The following is an 18,247-nucleotide window of genomic DNA, read 5'->3' as shown; positions in this document are numbered from 1 at the left end:
AGAGCGATAAAGTAAGTCATAGAAATCCGTGCGATAGAGAAAGATGGCTATAATGAAGGCGTATAATAGTCACCGCCCATTTCGTCCTTCCACAAATAAGAAGTGGATCTTATTTGTGGAAGGGCGAAATGGGCGGTGACTATTAGACGCCTTCATTATAGCCATTTTTCTCTATCGCAAGGATTTCTATGACTTTCTTTATCGTTCTCACGTAACGGCCGATGAACCATGGGGACTTTCCGACCCTATGAAGTAAACAGCAAAATGTAATAAAGTAAAGTTTACATACCTACTTTTCAGATAAAAAATATAACAAAGAACTTACTGAAAAAGATTCGAAAAATGTTTAAATAAATACAACTAAACTGAACAATAAAATTGTGCAAAAATATGAAAAATTCAAGATTTAAAAATGTAAAATAATACTTTACTAAAATGCTTTCCAACTTAGCAATAGATACGGATCGAAGAACAACAGTGTGAAGTTTACATAGTATCCAAATATGTATTAGAACATTAGAACACCCAAAAAATAAAAAACCTAACTATACAGTATATGGACAATATGGATCTAATAGAAAAAACATAAAGTACATTTTCCATTCCATTGAACAAGAGACAAAAAATAAATAATATAAAAACATAACTGAACAACAAATATGGATCTAATAGCAAAATCCACTGCAAACTTACCACAAATATCTATAAGACGTAACTGAGCAGTATTACTATTCCAGTTCAAAAATATAAAAGAACACCTTACTAAAGATGCCATTCAAAAAATGACAAAACATAACTAAGTAGTAAATTTATTCACAAACATGTATTAATATACCTTACTAAAGATGCTTTTCAACTGATGAAAGAAACATTACTAAGCAAGGAAAATGTAAAAATATACCTACTAAGCAAATATACGTAAAAGAACATCTAAATGCCACTGAATTACTGACAGAGCATAACAGTGCAGTAATTCTGAAGCAAACATTAAAATTGTAAAACAGTGAGAATACAAACATTTCCATTAAAAAATACAAAAGAACACCTTGCTAAAAATGCCATTCAAGTAGGGACTAAATGTAAATGGATAGAAAATATCTAATAGCAAAAATGTCAAAAAGTATGATAACATATATCTGATCTAATTAAAAAACGTAAAAGAACATCTTAATAATAATGATATGTAAGTTATGAAAAATCACAAACGAACATAGACATGGATCTAATAGTAAAAATATGAAAAATTAATATTATACATTTAAATTAATTTAAAAGATATAAAACCATACCTCACTAACAACAGCACTCAAGTAAGTAATAAACAACCACAAGTGAGCATAATTATTATTGATCTAACAGAAAAAATATAAAAATGTAAAACGATATACATACAAAAATGTAAATGAACAATTAGTAAAAATGCAATTAAGTAACGAAAAACATAATTTAACAGTAAACATGACCTGAGCAACAACAATGTGAAAAAAGAAGCTTACATGCTTTCCAATGTAAAAATGTATTAGAACACTTTATCGAAAATGTCATTTAATTAATAAAACACATAACAGTGCACTAAAAACGGATCAAATGGCAAAATCAAAGAGAAGTTTGTTTTTTTTTCCATTTCCAATTCAAAAATGTAAAAGGACGCGTTTTTAAAAATGCCTAATATTAACGGAAAAAACAACAAAGTGGTAGGTAGGTACTCCTAAATATGAATCGAAAAGTAAAAATTTGAAAAGAATTCAAATTCAAATATAGAAAAAAATATCTCTTTAAAAATGCGATTCAAATAATGAAAAGCATAGCAAAAAATAATGAAAAAAAATTAAACTTGCATATTTTAAGTTACTTAAAAATATGTAGAAGAACATCTTAAGTACTAAAATGGCAAACAAATGAAAAAACATAATGGTGTAGTAAATAAATGGTAAAAATTTAAAATGAAGCTTGCATAGCTTTCAATTAAAAGAATTAAAAGAACACTTTACTAAAACTACCATTCAAGTAATGAATGAAAATAGAAAGATACTCATTCGAATGATGAAAAATTAGAATTGAGCAGTATAGCAGAAAACTTGCAAAAAAAGTAAAGCTTACATAGTTTCCAATTGAAAAATATAAAAGAACATCTCAAAATAAAAATTCCATTTAAATTATTTAGAAACAAATTGAACATAATACGGATGGACAGCAAAAATATGAATTGAAGCTTGCGTACTGACACTAGAAAATAATAAAAAAAAACTACCTGTCTCGTGGGGGTGGAGGTCTTCGTCGGGGACGGCGTATTGGGCCACTTCATGAGGGACACGGAGGGACTCCTCGTGACCAGAGGCTGGGGCAGGTCGGACTCCGTCATTGCGGGAGAGATAGACGACTGCATCGGCAGAGGCTCCCCGCCCGCCCCCGTCATAGGCCCGCAGCGCGGCTCTGAAAAACAATCCTGTCAGGTACTTCCAAAATGGGAATAATACGATGGGTTTTATTTGGCGGGGTGCCGGCGCGCCGCGTTCTCCGCCTTCTTGTTTTCGCGTACCAGGTGGTGTTTCTCATTGGGTCGCAGCGGAGCAGAGGAGCTCTCGAAGAAAGACGATGTTCGGTTATTGACGGTATTGTATGATGGCAAATAATGAAATATTTGGGTTATCAAATATTTATGAGATGACTTATAGCAGGGATAGCCAACCGGCGCCTCATGGGCCTCATCCTGCCAGCGACATAAAATTGTTTTCAGAAGCAAAATATTTAATATAACCACATTCCTAAAATTAAATAGAATTATCGCCACCTCCGTGTTTCGAAATTGTTGACTTCGCTGGCCTTTCACCTCATCCGCAAGTACATGCGTTCTTTTCTATTTTTTTTTATTGTTACGATGTATTAAGCCGATTCACAATCTGATTCTTATTATAAATGTAAAGGGTGTCCCAAAAGTAACCCAGGATTCGAATTGTGCGCCATTTTCATTCCAAAGATTTGGCAGCATTGTGGAGGACCACATGTTGTAGTAAACACGTTGTAGTTAGACAAAATAGGTTGCACGACGAATGAGTACGGAGAGTGTGTAGCCGAGACTGTGCGCAAATTACGTGGAATTTCGGTAGAAGGAAAGCCTCGAATTAAACAACTGTGAAAAGATTAGTTGCCAAATTTGACCATAGAGGTTCGATTGCCGACAATAAAAAAACAAGCCGACCTTGTACTAGCCGTTCAGTCGAAAATATTACTACGGTCAGTGATAGTGTGGTGGAAATTTCCATAACCTCAGTACGCCGTCGTACATTGCAATTAAACTGTCTTGAAGGATAAATATCTTTTGTTAAAATCCGGGAATTTGCCCCATACCTATTACTCACCGTAGCAATATTTTCGGCTGAACGGCCAGTACGAGGTAGGCCAGTTTTTTGCCTGTCTGCAACGGAACTTGTTTGGTCAAATTTGGCAACTAATCTTGTCACAGTTGTTTCATGCCTTCATGTTCCTTATACCAAAAATTTCACGTAATTTGCTCACATTCTCAGCTACGCACTCTCCGCACTTGTTTTCAAAATCTCCATCTCCGTCGCATATCGCTCCATTTTGTCTAACCGCAACGTGTTTGTTACAACATGTGACCCTACACAATGTTGCCAACTTTTCGGAATGAAAATGACGCAACATTCAAATCCTGCGTTACTATTGGGGCACCCTCTATATACAGTGTGTCTCAAAATTATGTACACATGGAGCTACCACAGTTTCCAGAGATCAAAATAAGCAGATTTAATTTACCTCTATCCTAAGTTGCTTCATTGCTTCATTGCCCACTAGAGGGCATTAAAATTGATTATAAAACAACAAATTTTTTAAAACGCTTTGTAACATTTTATTGAAACTTCGTAGGTCAAAAGTTCCATATGAATTTCAATTTAAGACAAATTAAAAGAAATACTTAATTATATTAACAGAACGGTGAAAACGCCCCCTCCTTGAACTATCTGCTCATAATTTTAGCGGCTCTATAGCTTCTATTTTTGTGTCTTAAAGATGAAGGGTTTATTAAAAAAATTTCCCTCTTGCAAAATTTTTGTGTTTGCAACAGTTTTAAGTTAATTATTTTTTTAATTAGGTTATTGCACTAATGCATCTTTAATTCAAACTTGAAATTACGTAATTTCAAAATTTATTTATTTGATAACAGAAACGAAATAATGTTTTCGGTAATAAACGATTCTCTTATAAAAACTGCTCAATATCATAATTATTGGAAAAGATATATGTAGAGTAAAAAAATTTATTTCACTTTTGTTTGATAAAAACCATATTAGGCCACCATTAGGTGTCATTATTTTTACGAATTGTCATTACTCAATCAGTTTCGTTTAATGTGAACAATAGATACAGTTTTGACGGACAACCGACATATTATTAGTCCTGTGAAAGAAAATGCTCTAGAAGTGTACAGGTGTATGGTGTATCTTGAAAGATATCCGAATAATCCAATCTCAAATCATTAAACTCTCAGAAATATTGAAAGACGGCTTCGAGAAACTGGTCAGTTTAATTATAAAGTATATCAGTATTGTACAATCTAATCATATGATTACTTAATCAAGACAACCGAAACTCAAAGTACCGAGCCTAAAATTAACAAAGGTAATGATGGACGTCTTAGTCAAGCTGGGACACCCATTATAGAGAAGAAATTCTATAAATGGTGAATTAATACAGTGTCAGATAGAGGCAGACTATAGTTTCCAAAAATACAGTGAACAGAGTAATCTCCGAACAGTTAAATCATCCTTTTCATGTTCATCTAGTTCAACAACTTCTACCTCTTGATACTGCTGCTCATCTTCAATTCTTTTCACGGACGAATCTTTTTTTATAAAACGTGGAATAATAAACCTCCATAACCATCATGATTATGTCGTATTATGTTGGCGTGAATTAAGTATAAATGTGTAAATTGGTTTTAACAGTAACTTTGTGCTTGTTCCTACTAGATTACCAAATCTTCTCGATGGCAACAGTTATTTAGATTTTCTGCAAGATACTCTGTCGGAATAGTTTGACAATCTAAAAATTGATCTACGTAATCACATATTTTATGCACAGAAGAGAGTGGTCACATTAAACTGGAAGGACATTAGTAATGATTAATATAGTAATATATAGATTAGTAACTTTGGAAACAATATATGTCTCGAATCAAACACCAGAAACCATCTGTAGAATACTTAACAGCTGTCGCCACAGGCAACGTCACAGTGTCCGCCGAATATCCAAATTTTCACCCATGTTTCGAATCTAATCGCCGAAACTGTTTACGGAGACGAAAATCGTTTCAAACATAGCGAAATAAAGCAGACGACATCCAAAAAGATCTATGCTGTTGGCAAAGCGACTATTGAAAACCGTTTCGAATTTTTCCAAGAATGCCATGAATTCGAGTTGTGACACAAGATCAAGCTACCTTACATAAATCGAACTTTCCAGCCACATCCCATAACAGATATAATTTGTAATGAATATAAAAGAGGTTTTGGTCAATGAGCTGCGGATAATAAGGGTCCACGATCAATCGTTCTATCAGATATTCATTGTGTATTTTCGAAATTTGGGAGCTCTTGGAACGAAGAGTTTTCTTTATTTCCTGAAGTGATTTTGATCCATTGTCAGACGTGACTCGGATTTTCGTTTTAGCTCGTACCGTTAGATGGTGTGTTTGGTGGTTACAGAGTCACTGTATTACATAATGGTTTCTGTGAATTTTGGACTCGCTTCCTAGAAATTTCGAAACATCAGGTTTGGCTCTATCTGTTTGAAGCTATTTTGAGCTTCGTGGATAGCTGCGGCACACACTGGGATTTTTGAAGGTTTTTTTTCAAAATTCCAGAAGATGGCCAGATTTCAGCCGATCTTCATACATTTTTTTTTAAATAGTTGTAAATTCTTGTACTTTCATGTCCAAGTACTATAAATTTGATTTGGGTAATATCCAATGAGTTTTGAGAGGTTAGGTTGCCAAATGTCAATTTTTTTGTATTTTCAGATAATAAAACGGGAATATTAAGGGTGAGAGAGCAGTAGGGGTAATTTTGTGTTGTGAAGATATACCTACTGAAGATCTGAAATGGTATATGTTTGTTTGATTTGGGTCATATCCGTTATTCCAGAAAGTAAACGTTGAATATTACGGGTAAGAGAAAGTAATGTAAAGGTAAGAAAAGTAATGTAAACTCAATCAATATGACCAAATCAAACGTATACCATCTCAGATCTTCAGTAGGTATATCTTCCCCTCAAAAAATGACCCCTACTGCTCTCTCACCCTTAATATTGAACGATTTATTATCTGAAAATCCAAAAAATAATTAAATTTGGCAACCTAACCTCTCAAAACCCAATCGATATAACCGAAATCAAATTTATAGCACTTGTGCATGAAAGTACAAGTCTTTACGAGTATTTTATAAAAAAATGTATGAAGATCGGCTGAAATCTTCTGGAATTTTGAAAAAAAAACCTTCAAAAATCCCAGTGTGCGGCGGCGGAATTCGAAGAATCAGTGAAAATTGTTCCTAAACTAAAAATAGGTCAAAACTGTGAGAAAATTCTAAGTTTACATTATGATTATTTTTACAATTAATTGTAAAATTAATACCAACAAATTGTAGATTATCTCAAATTTCCAACAAGTTTAGGAACAATTGTGTGAATTTTCATGAAGTATTTGTGTATTTACTGTTCTAGAATAATAATGAGTTCAATTTAGTATATTATTAAGTACACCCCCGAAAATAAGATCCTGTATATATTTTCTTGTAATTTAAGGTGGTACGCATTTTTTCTAGATCAAAGCGTTTTTGGACAAGTGTTTATATGAAAGTTTTTTTGATAATAAGTGACGTAGAATACGATATTAGAGCTTGATCTAATATTTTGTTACTCACTGTATAAATTATTAATTTGACATATTAGCAATTATGGCATTTGAGAATTTTATGAAAACAAACGCATTGTTTTGAAATTCCAAGAGCTTTCGAAACATATAAGGACAATCAGCCCTATGCTGTATGAACATTGACTTCATATCAAGGTTGAAATTATAAGAAAAAATGACATTTAGACAGACATTTCAATAAAAATGGAGGTTTACTATGCTNGTTGATATTAATTTCAATGTTTTTACAGCATAGGGCTGATTGTAATGTTTTACATGTGACGTGTTTATCTACCTCTCGTTATGAGACTTCAAAGTAGTCAAAAAGAAGTTTGTTAAAAACAATTCATACATAATTCTTGTGACTATGTCAACTAAAATTCATTCTTATTATCTTTAATACCGTTATAATTACAAATTACAAGTAACAACAACAGCAGTAAGTAACAGAAGTACTGGAATCAATATAAATTTTGCTTTTCACGAAGATTATTCTAAGAACAGTAATTGGCAAAGTTCTTGAACGCCGCTTACATATTCGAACAAGCTTGCATATAAAACTTTAATCAATTTTCTAAAATCTAAAATTACATCCTTAAACTGTTTAATAAAACCTTCGAAATTTAAAAACAATAATAAGACTTTTAGGCGTCGTTCTTTTAACAAATGACCCCCCAGGTTCCTTATGGAAAATGGCTTCCAGCCGATAGTTCTCAAAATTTGGATTTTAATAGTTCTCGAAACTTAGATAAAAAGTTGTCATTTTTCGAAATATAGTCGCCGAAATGTAGGAGTTATAGTACCGCGAGGTATAAATTGAAGAAGACTCATTGTAAGGTCAAATGAAGAGAAGCCGTGCAATCTGTCCAAAATACATATTTCTTAGATTGTCGGGGTTACTGAATCCGAATCAGCCATCCATTCGGATATACAGATGCTATACAGGGTATACAGTATACAGAAGGTGCTTAGGGAAAATGATGATGAATTTCAATTGGATGAACATAGGTGTACGAATTTTCTCAAGATTCCAAAATGCTGCAAGACATCAAATATTCATTAGTTATGTCAACGTGGATGAAGACATATAATTATGGTGGTGATCCAGATAATGGTCCAATCCTAGCATATTATTGCACGTGTTACTCAGGGGCGAGAGTAGTAGGAACTTGTGCTCATATGGCCAGTGTTTTTTGGTTTCTAGGCTATGCCCGCCATCAACCACATGTTAAGTACCCAGATGATTCACTATTAAATACTAGAATGAATGCAAATAATTAATTGATAATTGAATTACTTAATTATAATTTATGTTATACCTTTTATTTCAGACAATATTATTTCTTATTTGAAAATGATTCAATATGTATTCGTTACGATGTATACTAAAGTCAAAAACATATGTATTCATCAACGATGTTTGATAGGTGTGTAGTACAACGTTAATAAAGAATGTACTTTAGTTAAAAAAGTTTTTGCTTATCGATTTTTTAACCTACCCAATTGATTAGTAAGCTCCAGAATCAGGTTGGCCATGGAAATCTTACAACCTGTTATCCTCTTAAGACTTCTCACTGTATACTTTTGCGCAATACAATATAATAAAAAATATCTTAAAGCTGTAATAAAACATTACTTAATATTATAATATGATTGCATATGTTTGAGACAGATTACATTTACAATGATCTTACAATGACCTTCATTTGATCTTGATGTGACCTTGAAACTCATCCGCACAGCTGAATGGATGGCAGAATCGGATTGAGTGGCTCCAATAACGTAAGGAAGGAACATGTGTTTGGGACAGATTGCATGGCTTCTTTTCATTTGACCTTACAAGCTAAGAGGCTTCTTTAATTTATACCTCGCGGTGAGTTATAGAACTCCTATATCCTAATTATATCTCGGAAAATATAATTTTCTCAGCTTAGTGCCTATGATAACTTTTTATCTACGCTTCGAGAACTATTCAAATCCAAAGTTTCAAAACTATCTACTGAAAGCCATTTTCCATAAGGAACCTGCGGGGTCCTTTAATTGTCTCTTAAATCTACGTTATTAATCACATGTTTTTATAAAACCCGTATAAATTTATTTGACTAATAAATTTATTATGTAGGGAAACCAGTTTTTGAACTATAATGTATTACCTACATGATATTGCTGTTACAAAATTTATACAAAATATTAACATTTTGTAATTTCAGTAGAACCTAGTAGGGTAAAGAGAAAAATGTATTTGCCAAGTCGAGAATATTTACTGGCGGCGCCAGTTAGATTTTTATCTATGACGGGAAAGATTTGAAACCGGAATAATAGATTATATAGGGTGTAAGTAAATAAGTTCGAAAAAATTCAGCGGATGGTTCCCTGTGGAAAAATAAGGTGGGTCTTTCATGTAAAAAATTCTCATTTGGACATCACCTGTGAAGATACAACCGCTTAAAGAGGGTGCCAATTATAATTTTTTTCTGAAATACGAAAAGTGACGGAAATTAAAATAATTATTCATTATCTGCTATCGAGAAGGCATTAAATAATTTTTTTGCTCGTAAATCGTTAATTTTATGAAACAATTGCAAGAGACATTTTTTGTTTAGAATGAATCAGGCTATCCGAAATAATTTTTTAAATGGTAAGGTAGTAATAACAAAAAAATACGTATGAAACAAGTCTTAGAGGTGACTTTTTCTAACCTTTACAGCTCAGTAAACAATTGTTTACTGAGTACCTTCTCGATCGCAAAAGGTGTCTAGTTAATTTCATTTCTGTCACTTTTTTGGTATTTCAGAAAAAACGAACATATTTATTGACACCCTGTATAGAAAATGAGGCGGTGTAACTATAAAAATGTATTAGGTAGGTATATATCTTATTTTAAAACATGGATTTAAATAAAAAATATTCTGTCTGCAAGCAATAAGGCAACATTTTTTGAAAAACTAATTATCATTGCAAGGTTATCAGTAGTAATATACATATAAGAATAAGGCTACTACGCTGCGTGGGTAGGTAATGAAATATTAATTGCCTGGAGTGTTCAAGATAAATACCATTACCCAACTATGAATAATTTATGTACAAATTGCATGTGTTGGTCACACGAAACCGTTAATGGCACTTTTTCCAATGAGGGAAAGATTGTACGGAAATAATTTTTAGAAATGATTTGTAGACAATAATTCTAAAAGGAACGGTTTGTCACTTCTATACCTTTTAAAAACAGTTTATGAGAACCCGAAAATATGTAGTCGTTTCAACTCTAGACATAATTGTCATTTTGAAGGTTGCAGACAGTATAACTTTTTTCTAGTACGTAATTTCTACTGTATTTCTCTTTACCTCTAAATGTTCATATTTTGTTAATTCAATAATTATTTACTTTATTGATTTAAAAATTGTTTTTAGTCATGCTATCCTATTAATATTTACCTAAATACTATTTTGGAAAACCGTTAAAAATACAAAAGTAGCTAATACCTATACATTATTATTTTTTAATTGGTTGAGTTTTGTAAAAAATATATTAATATATAAAAATATCAGTGGCGTACAAAGAAATTCTTGTTATGCTTGAATAATGCTAAATGATTTTAAAATATCTAAAATAAATCTAAAAGTTACCAACTTTTTTAATACGCTGAAGCGTTTATGAAACTGAATTCAAAAGGCTTTTCGACCTATCTAAATTTACTCAAAATAATAAAACTGCTTTGCAAAGGAGGTACTTTATAATTTTTGGCAATGGCAATAAAATTTGACAGTCACACAAATTAATAAAGAATATAGAATTACGATAATTATTTATTTGTATTTATTGTATAGCAATTTTTCAGTCACTTTTTTATTTAAATGCATAGATTTGACCACAGAAAAGAAAAAGATATTTTAAACAAATAACCCTTTACCCCAAAAGGGTTGAATGCGCATCCTAATCGACGAAGTAAATGATAACACAACAAATATTATACATCCTATATCTCTGTGGAAGACAAAACAAGGAAATCTGCCACATTTGAGCTTTTGAAAATGAAAAGAGAGTAGGTTTTGGAACCGTTAACTTTTCGTGTGCTATGATATTTCTAGTGTAAATTATCTTCTTTATTAGTATGAACTATTTGTTGTTAGGCAAAACTAAATTTATAAAATGTATCCCAATGTCATTTACTTAAACTTTTTTTACAACTACAAGAAAGAGAAATTTTTGCTATAAATTGTAAACAAACCTAAATAAATAAAAAAGACGTATAATATTTCTGATCATTTCTGATTTGAATTATCCTCGTGAAGCATTATCGTCGTAAAGAATTATTAATTAACGTTGTGATGAATTATCGTCGTGAGGAATTATCTTAGTGAAGAATTATTGTCATGAAGAATTGTCGTAAAAAATTATCATTGTGAAGAATTATTGTCGTGAAGAATCATCGTCGTGAAGCAGTATCGTCGTGAAGCATTATCGTCGTGAAGAATTATCGTCATGAAGAAGTATCATCGTGAACAATTATCTTCGTGAGGAATTATCATTGTGAATAATTATAGTCGCGAAGAATTATCATCGTAAACAATTATTATCGTCGTGAATAATTATCAATTATCGGCGTGAAGAATTAGATATCGTCATGAAGAATTATTAATTATTATCGGCCTAAAGAATTATCTTTGTGAAGAATTATAGTCGCGAAGAATTATCATCGTGAACAATTATCGTCGTGAAGAATTATAAATTGTCGGCGTGAAGAATTATTAATGATCGTCGTGAAGAATTATCGTTGTGAGGAATTATCACGAGGAATTATCGTCGTGAAGAATTATCGTCATGAAGAATTATCGTCGTAAAAAATTATCGTCGTGAAGAATTATAATCTGAACAATTGTCGTTGTGAAGAATTATTGTCGTGAAGAGTCTGTGCGAGATATTTTATATATGTGAGATATTTGTGGTTAGACAAAACTATTTTTTTAAACAACCCCTCGACTGATTCTTTTTTACACAAAAGCTTATTTGTTTAAAATGTTTGTTTTTTTAATGTGAAAATACTCACTCATATAAAAAAATAACGCTAAAGATGGCGCAAATAAATAATTACAGACAAAAGTCAGAATGTTTCGAATAATAATAATAATATCTTATTCCTCATATTAATAGCAAGGATTAGGCCAGAAGTCGAAGATTTGTTTGGTAGAGGGGGCGGCATATTTTTATTCAGTAGGCTGCATGTGAATACAATTTTTATTTAAAGTTTGAATGGGAAATATATTCAGTTGATTAAAAATTAGTCAATTAATTCTTGTTAGTAAATAGTAATTATTTTGGGCAGGTAAAAACTAAATAAAAACTATAAAACAACTAATATTATATTATAAAAGCAACAATACCTACTATTTTTGTTAGTTTCACTCCAGGATTAAATGTCCGAATTAATATTGTTCAGAGACATAGATATACTTTGCAGATTTGATAAAAACAAAAATTTAGGGTTTATAATCAAATTAAATAATTAAATCATTTACATTTTTTTTTTTCAGGAACGGCAAAATGTCCATATATAAATCCATTACTGTGCTTAACGAATTAATCAATGTAACACGTTTATATTATACGGTAAGAAAGTATATTACAAGTGTTTCTTAGAACTGATACGCATTTGCGTATTCCAAATAGTTTCCTAAATATCGTTCACGAGAAACTAATACTAATTTTGCTGACACCTTAAAACTTAAAACAAGATTTAAATAGCGTCAAACATATTGTGATTTACAAACCTCAACAGCAAATAGCAAATATCACTCTCATGACGAAAATTATCTGGCGTGGCAATTTTTTCAAACACGACAGTAATTAACCCGCGTTGACATTACCCAAGGGAAATCGCTCAAAAATATTTGCTGTGGGCAGTGTAAGCACTGAAACTTCCAGAGCGTTTTGCGTGGAAATAACTCCTTAACAACAGTGTTTAAAATATCGTTTATGGTCCACCCATCGTTACTTTCACGCCACTGTGGATGGATTTTCGAATAAATCAGTGATGGTTGTAAATGTGTTTTTGGTGTATGTTCTGTTGTTTCTGAGACGTTTGTAATAAGTAAATGAAATATGATGGTGTCGCCATTTTCCATTTTTCATTTTTCAGCGTGGTCGTTCGACAGTTTTAAAACTGAATGAATTACGTGCGTGAGTAGAAAAATACAACGTACCCTTTAAATTCTTGGTTATTATAACCATGAATATGTACATCAAGTGGGTCGTGCAGGAAATTGCAGCGTATTAAACAAGCGAAGGGTGTAAAACGGTTTGATTTTTATCGCATCGTATTGCAGTTATTTTAAAGGTAGTTTGCTTTGGTATTACCAACAAAAGAAATGAAATTCTTCCATACGTTTCTAGACTGTTTTTTGTTGTGGCCCGCTCGAAAATAAAACTAATTAAAACCAAAGCCGCGGCGTGTCGCCCAGCGCACTCTAAAAATAAATAAATTTGCATATTTCTCAAGTGGACAGAAGCGATCGTATCTGTTTATTATAAATTTGGCACAAAAAAACAGTCACGTGGCGCGGGGACAGAGGCGTTATACACAATTTCACTTTTCTAAAGACAAACGGCTAATATTTTAATATGTAACCACTATTTTCAAAGCATTGTCATACCTGTGCCTGTCGGGGGGGTCTACTCTTGTTTGCAAAATGAAATAATCTAAAAATGGACCGCGTAAACACTAGCCAAGTGCTACGCGTGTTAGTATCTGTACGAGGCTGGCGTGTTTAGTATATTACTGGGTGTCTATATCGCGTATATTAGAATATCCGATGCCGTTTGAATGGATCCTCTGCAACCTGCCAAAACATATTTTTCCCGGTTAGGCGACATGGCCCAAATTAGTTGGAAGCTAAGTACTGTCACTCCATAAGTTATTTGTGTGAAAATAGTCGTTGCAATACGTTTTCCGTTAATACGATCCAAAAAAAGTAATAAAAGGTATAGTGGGTTGCAACATGTTTACCCATCGACTTTGATTTAAAAAAATATTACTTAAGTAGGACGGGAAAGCAGTCTCATATACTTAGTGCACTTAGAATGACGTAATCTTTTTATTAATTGATGTTTTGCTATAATTTTCTTTCAGTAAAGAATTTTTTTTCAAATTTAGTATATTTGTAATTTATAGTAATAAACTGTACTTACGAAAAGGAAACTTTGAAGTCCTAAGGACTTCTGTCGAGAAAATTAGCCATAACTTTTTTATTAGCAATTTTTTCAAACACCAACAAGGAAGAAAATGTTAAAAATATATATTATATTGTACCATGTATAAAAAGTATTTCTATAAAACTCCATAAAAAAACGTATTCCTTTAATAATAGTAAAATTTAATAACATCGTTCTATTGAATTCTACAATTTATACCTATCTAACTCTGTGTTTGTAATAGAAAGTGAGTTAAATTTTCAAAATAATGCCGTAGAAATCTGTCCAATTGCGGATGGATAATATAAATCGCAGTAAATTTAGAACTTATGGAATTTCAAGTACTTATATCTTTGCAGAAAAAAATGTATTTGTGGGTACGTAATACGAGGCATATCCACAAAGTAGGAGTACTCAATTTTTTAAAAATCGAAGCGGTAGTATATTTATGAAAAATTTACATATTCAGAAAGATACATCAAAGACTATTTTTCGAAATAGTCGCCTTCGATCTCAATGCCTATCGGGCCCTATGTCGCCTCAGGGCACTGTGGTCCTCATCGTCAGTAGAACATCTTTTTCCACCCATAAACACATTCAGAGAAAAGATGAAAATCAGAAGGCGCCAGGTCAGGGCTGTGAGCGAGGTGGTTCATGATGTTCCAGTCGAATGAATCCAAGAGTTGCTTTGTGATGTTGGCTGTGTAGGGATGAGCATTGTCATGCAACAAGCACACTTACTTCTTTAACATTCCCCTTTTTTTTGTTCTGCATTGACCTCCGTGGTGTTTTCAGGGTTTCAGTACTGCGCAGCATTAATTATTTCCCCCTGGGGTAAAAAGTCAATGAGGAAAATCCCTTTACGGTCCCAATACATAGTTGGCATTAATTTTCCGATGATGTCGCCACTGCATTGATTGTTTTTCCGTTTCAGGGGTGGTGTGGGCCACCCAAATTTCGTCGCCAGTGACAATACAGTCAAGGAATTGTTCACCTTCCAGATTAAAACGCTTGAAAAATTTCCGTGAAGATGTCGGCTTTGTGTTGATCCGTGAGCTGTTTTGGTACCTACCTCACACACAGTTTTCGATATCCAAGTGTTTCAGAAATTAATTCATGCAGAAGAAATCTGGAGATATGTGGAAACTGCGTTCATCTCGTCCAAAGTCAATCGACGGTCACCACGAAGCATTTCCTCGATCTTTTTCACCATCACATCAATCACGATTGAAGGACACCTGCTCCTTTATTCATCATGAACGTTCCCGTAAACAGTTCTGATTTTGTTGAAAATCTGGAAAGGCGCCTTTCCCTTTGAAAAAACAAACCTGATTACGCTCCTCACGTCGCAACTGACAGGATTCGGAATAGCGGCACTCATTTCAACACGCCACTACAACAACAATTCTCAACTGACTGAAATAAATGAGCACGCGTTCTGCTGCTCCCAACACCTAGGTTTTGAAGCAGTGTTCCCAACATTGTCGAAAACAAAAACCATAGAGTATCAAGTCTCAGTACTCCTACTTTGTGGATATACCTCGTATCAGTTTATAAACTTCTGGTACTTAATTATTCTTTTTTAGTGCATTTTTAAACTATACTCTTTTTTTAATGTAAAAAATTGTATCTTGCTTGAACATCATATTGTTATTTTCTAATTAATTAATCTGATAAATTAACTTAAGAAATGTAGGTATACTTTTCAAATTCTTAATTTTGGATTCATAATTTTCCATTCCGGATAATATCAAAAGTTATGGAACGTAACGTTCAATTATGCACCTGTTACTACTATTATGGAAAAATATGTGCTCTAGATCTATGAAAATTCTATATATAGTGTAAAATACGCATCAACAAAATGTTTTTCGTGACACTGGCGCATTCGCCAAAACTTTAAATTGGGCTAATTAATTTTCATTGTAGTAAATGTCATACAGTATACACTTATTAGCATATATATTTTATGAATCTATCTTATTTATCTAAGAGTGGTTTTGATTTACTTATTAAAGCTAAAATATACAGGATTACCATTTTTCTATCTCCGCACGTGGTTTATTTTTTATTTTTAGAAATATTTATAGAATCAGTTAAATAACAAAATTGGACAAAATTTTATGGAATATTAATTGCTATTTTAAGAACCTATTTTTATCAGATTCCTAAGTTATCCTGCCGATTTCTCTTACTTAAGTAACTTCAAAATTGTTAATGTTAGGAAAATAGTAATAATTATTTTCAATTGATTTCCGAAATAGAACTTTTCAAAATGGAAATAAAGTGGTAACCATATTTTTTCTGATTTCATCCACATATAAGTTAAGTAAGTCAATTCTTCAAAATAAATCAGAAAATAATAAATAAACAATATAGAGTGAATCTTTTCAGTGAAAAGTTTTCTGTGAATAAGATTCCGAAAGCGATTAATAAAAAATAGGGTGTTAACTACATAAACATTTTTTTTAATATCTAACTCTAAAACAGCAACTCAGAACTCAGATATTATATACATAAAACTTGGAAGAGATCTTTAGGTTTTTAGATTATCGATTGCAACGAGCAAACTAGCAGAAGTGTGAAGGGTAGATGAGATCTCTTTATACAGGGTGTTTCATAATGATGTGTAAATATTTTAAGGAGGTGTTTCGAAAGTAATTTTAGGGGGGGGTACTTCCAATATATTTTTTTTGATTTGAGCCCCCCCTGAAAAAATATTCAAATGTCAAAATGGCCGAAAAAATGTTAGCTTTTACCTTTTTTCCACGAAAACGGTAAAACTTAGAAATTTGAATTTTGGTAAACGTTAACAACTAGTTGAATGCTATTATTTGGTGGTCTTTTTTTCCTGGTTTATGTCTTTGAATAAAAGAAATTAGCACCCCTTGGTTTTATTTCTCACACAACATTTTTCTACGTTAGCCAATTCCAACAAGAAATAGAAATAGCTTTTAATACTACATTTCATTTAGAAACTTTTTTACTCTTCCCATTTTTTCGTATACTTAATCCTTTACGAGCAAAAAAATTAATTATTTTTCCTTGCCGATTAGGTACAAATAAGTAGTATAACAGTTACCAAAAACAATTGTCATTTTTGATATGCTTTTTGCAAAAATTATTTTTATCAATAGACAAAAACTAAGCAAATATGAACTAAAAATTTAATAAAAAAAATAATTTCTCAGAGGAGGCTCAAATCGAAAAAATGTATTGGAAGAACCCCCCTAAAATTATTTTTTAAACACCCCCTTAAAATATTTGCACATCATTCTGAAACACCCTGTATAAACACTGATGATACAGGTTTTAAAGATCGAATGTTTCGTGGATTACTTTTAATTTTAGTGATACTTTATCAAAATAAAAAAATATCTAAGTATAGTCCTTCCGAAGTCAGTTTAATATGCAAAAATACGTCTGGTAATAAAATTTAATGAGTTTCATGGGCGTCCCTAAAAAAAAAATTCTGCTAAAGGTAAAAAATTATAATAATTTGTATATAATGTGTAGAAAATTTCTATTATATGTTCATTTGACCAACAACATATTTTAATTATTTATGCCCTCAAATTTTATTATATTGATAGTAAATTTCGTTTTGTTCCGTTTCAAAAGGTCTCCAAAATGCCATGTTGTGATAATATTAGTAAACAAAATGTCCCTCTTATTTCTCCTTTTCGCAATTGTAATATGAATGATTGATAGAAGGTGCCTATAATAAATTAAAATTGCCTGATTCACACCAAATTCCGCACTACTGCACTGCACTGCTGGGCAATTTATGAACTACTTGTCACCTGCTGTGATTTATTGCCCAGAAACCCAATACAACTGTGCTCGTTTTCCTTTGGCCGCGCTCGCATTCTTCAATTGGTCGTATACATTTCTACCACCTGCACGTTTAGTTCGACCAGACCTGTATATGGGTATGGCTAAATAAATATGGGAACAAGTTTTTCAAATATTTCAATGCCGAGTTACTGCTTAGCGACCGAGCCTGGTACATACCTTGAAATTATTGGTTCTTGAATTGACTTCAGAAAAACTTTATATGGTTGATTAAATTTATCCATTCCCAGATATAACTACAACTTTTACCAACCTTTTTCTTATATAAGTATGGT

At 32.2% G+C, this 18,247-nt stretch overlaps 1 protein-coding gene across 5 annotated transcripts in view; it reads right to left on the bottom strand.

Moving 5' to 3' along the window:
* LOC108906670 overlaps positions 1–18,247 on the bottom strand; it is a 68,711-nt gene that overhangs the window by 15,312 nt on the left and 35,152 nt on the right. For 3 of the 5 annotated variants that reach the window (XM_018709989.2, XM_018709990.2, XM_023454226.1), the window contains one exon: positions 2,252–2,433. In XM_018709989.2, coding sequence (XP_018565505.1) covers positions 2,252–2,433 — 182 coding nt within the window. Of the gene's footprint in view, positions 1–2,251; positions 2,434–12,697; positions 12,718–13,579; positions 13,680–18,247 lie in introns of those variants that run through there. The other 2 variants (XM_023454227.1, XM_023454228.1) reach the window with 2 other exon arrangements.

The sequence above is a fragment of the Anoplophora glabripennis genome, unplaced genomic scaffold (assembly GCF_000390285.2).
Source record: "Anoplophora glabripennis isolate ALB-LARVAE unplaced genomic scaffold, Agla_2.0 scaffold185, whole genome shotgun sequence".
NCBI classification, from domain to species: domain Eukaryota; kingdom Metazoa; phylum Arthropoda; class Insecta; order Coleoptera; family Cerambycidae; genus Anoplophora; species Anoplophora glabripennis.
This window is presented reverse-complemented; position numbering and strand designations above follow the sequence as displayed.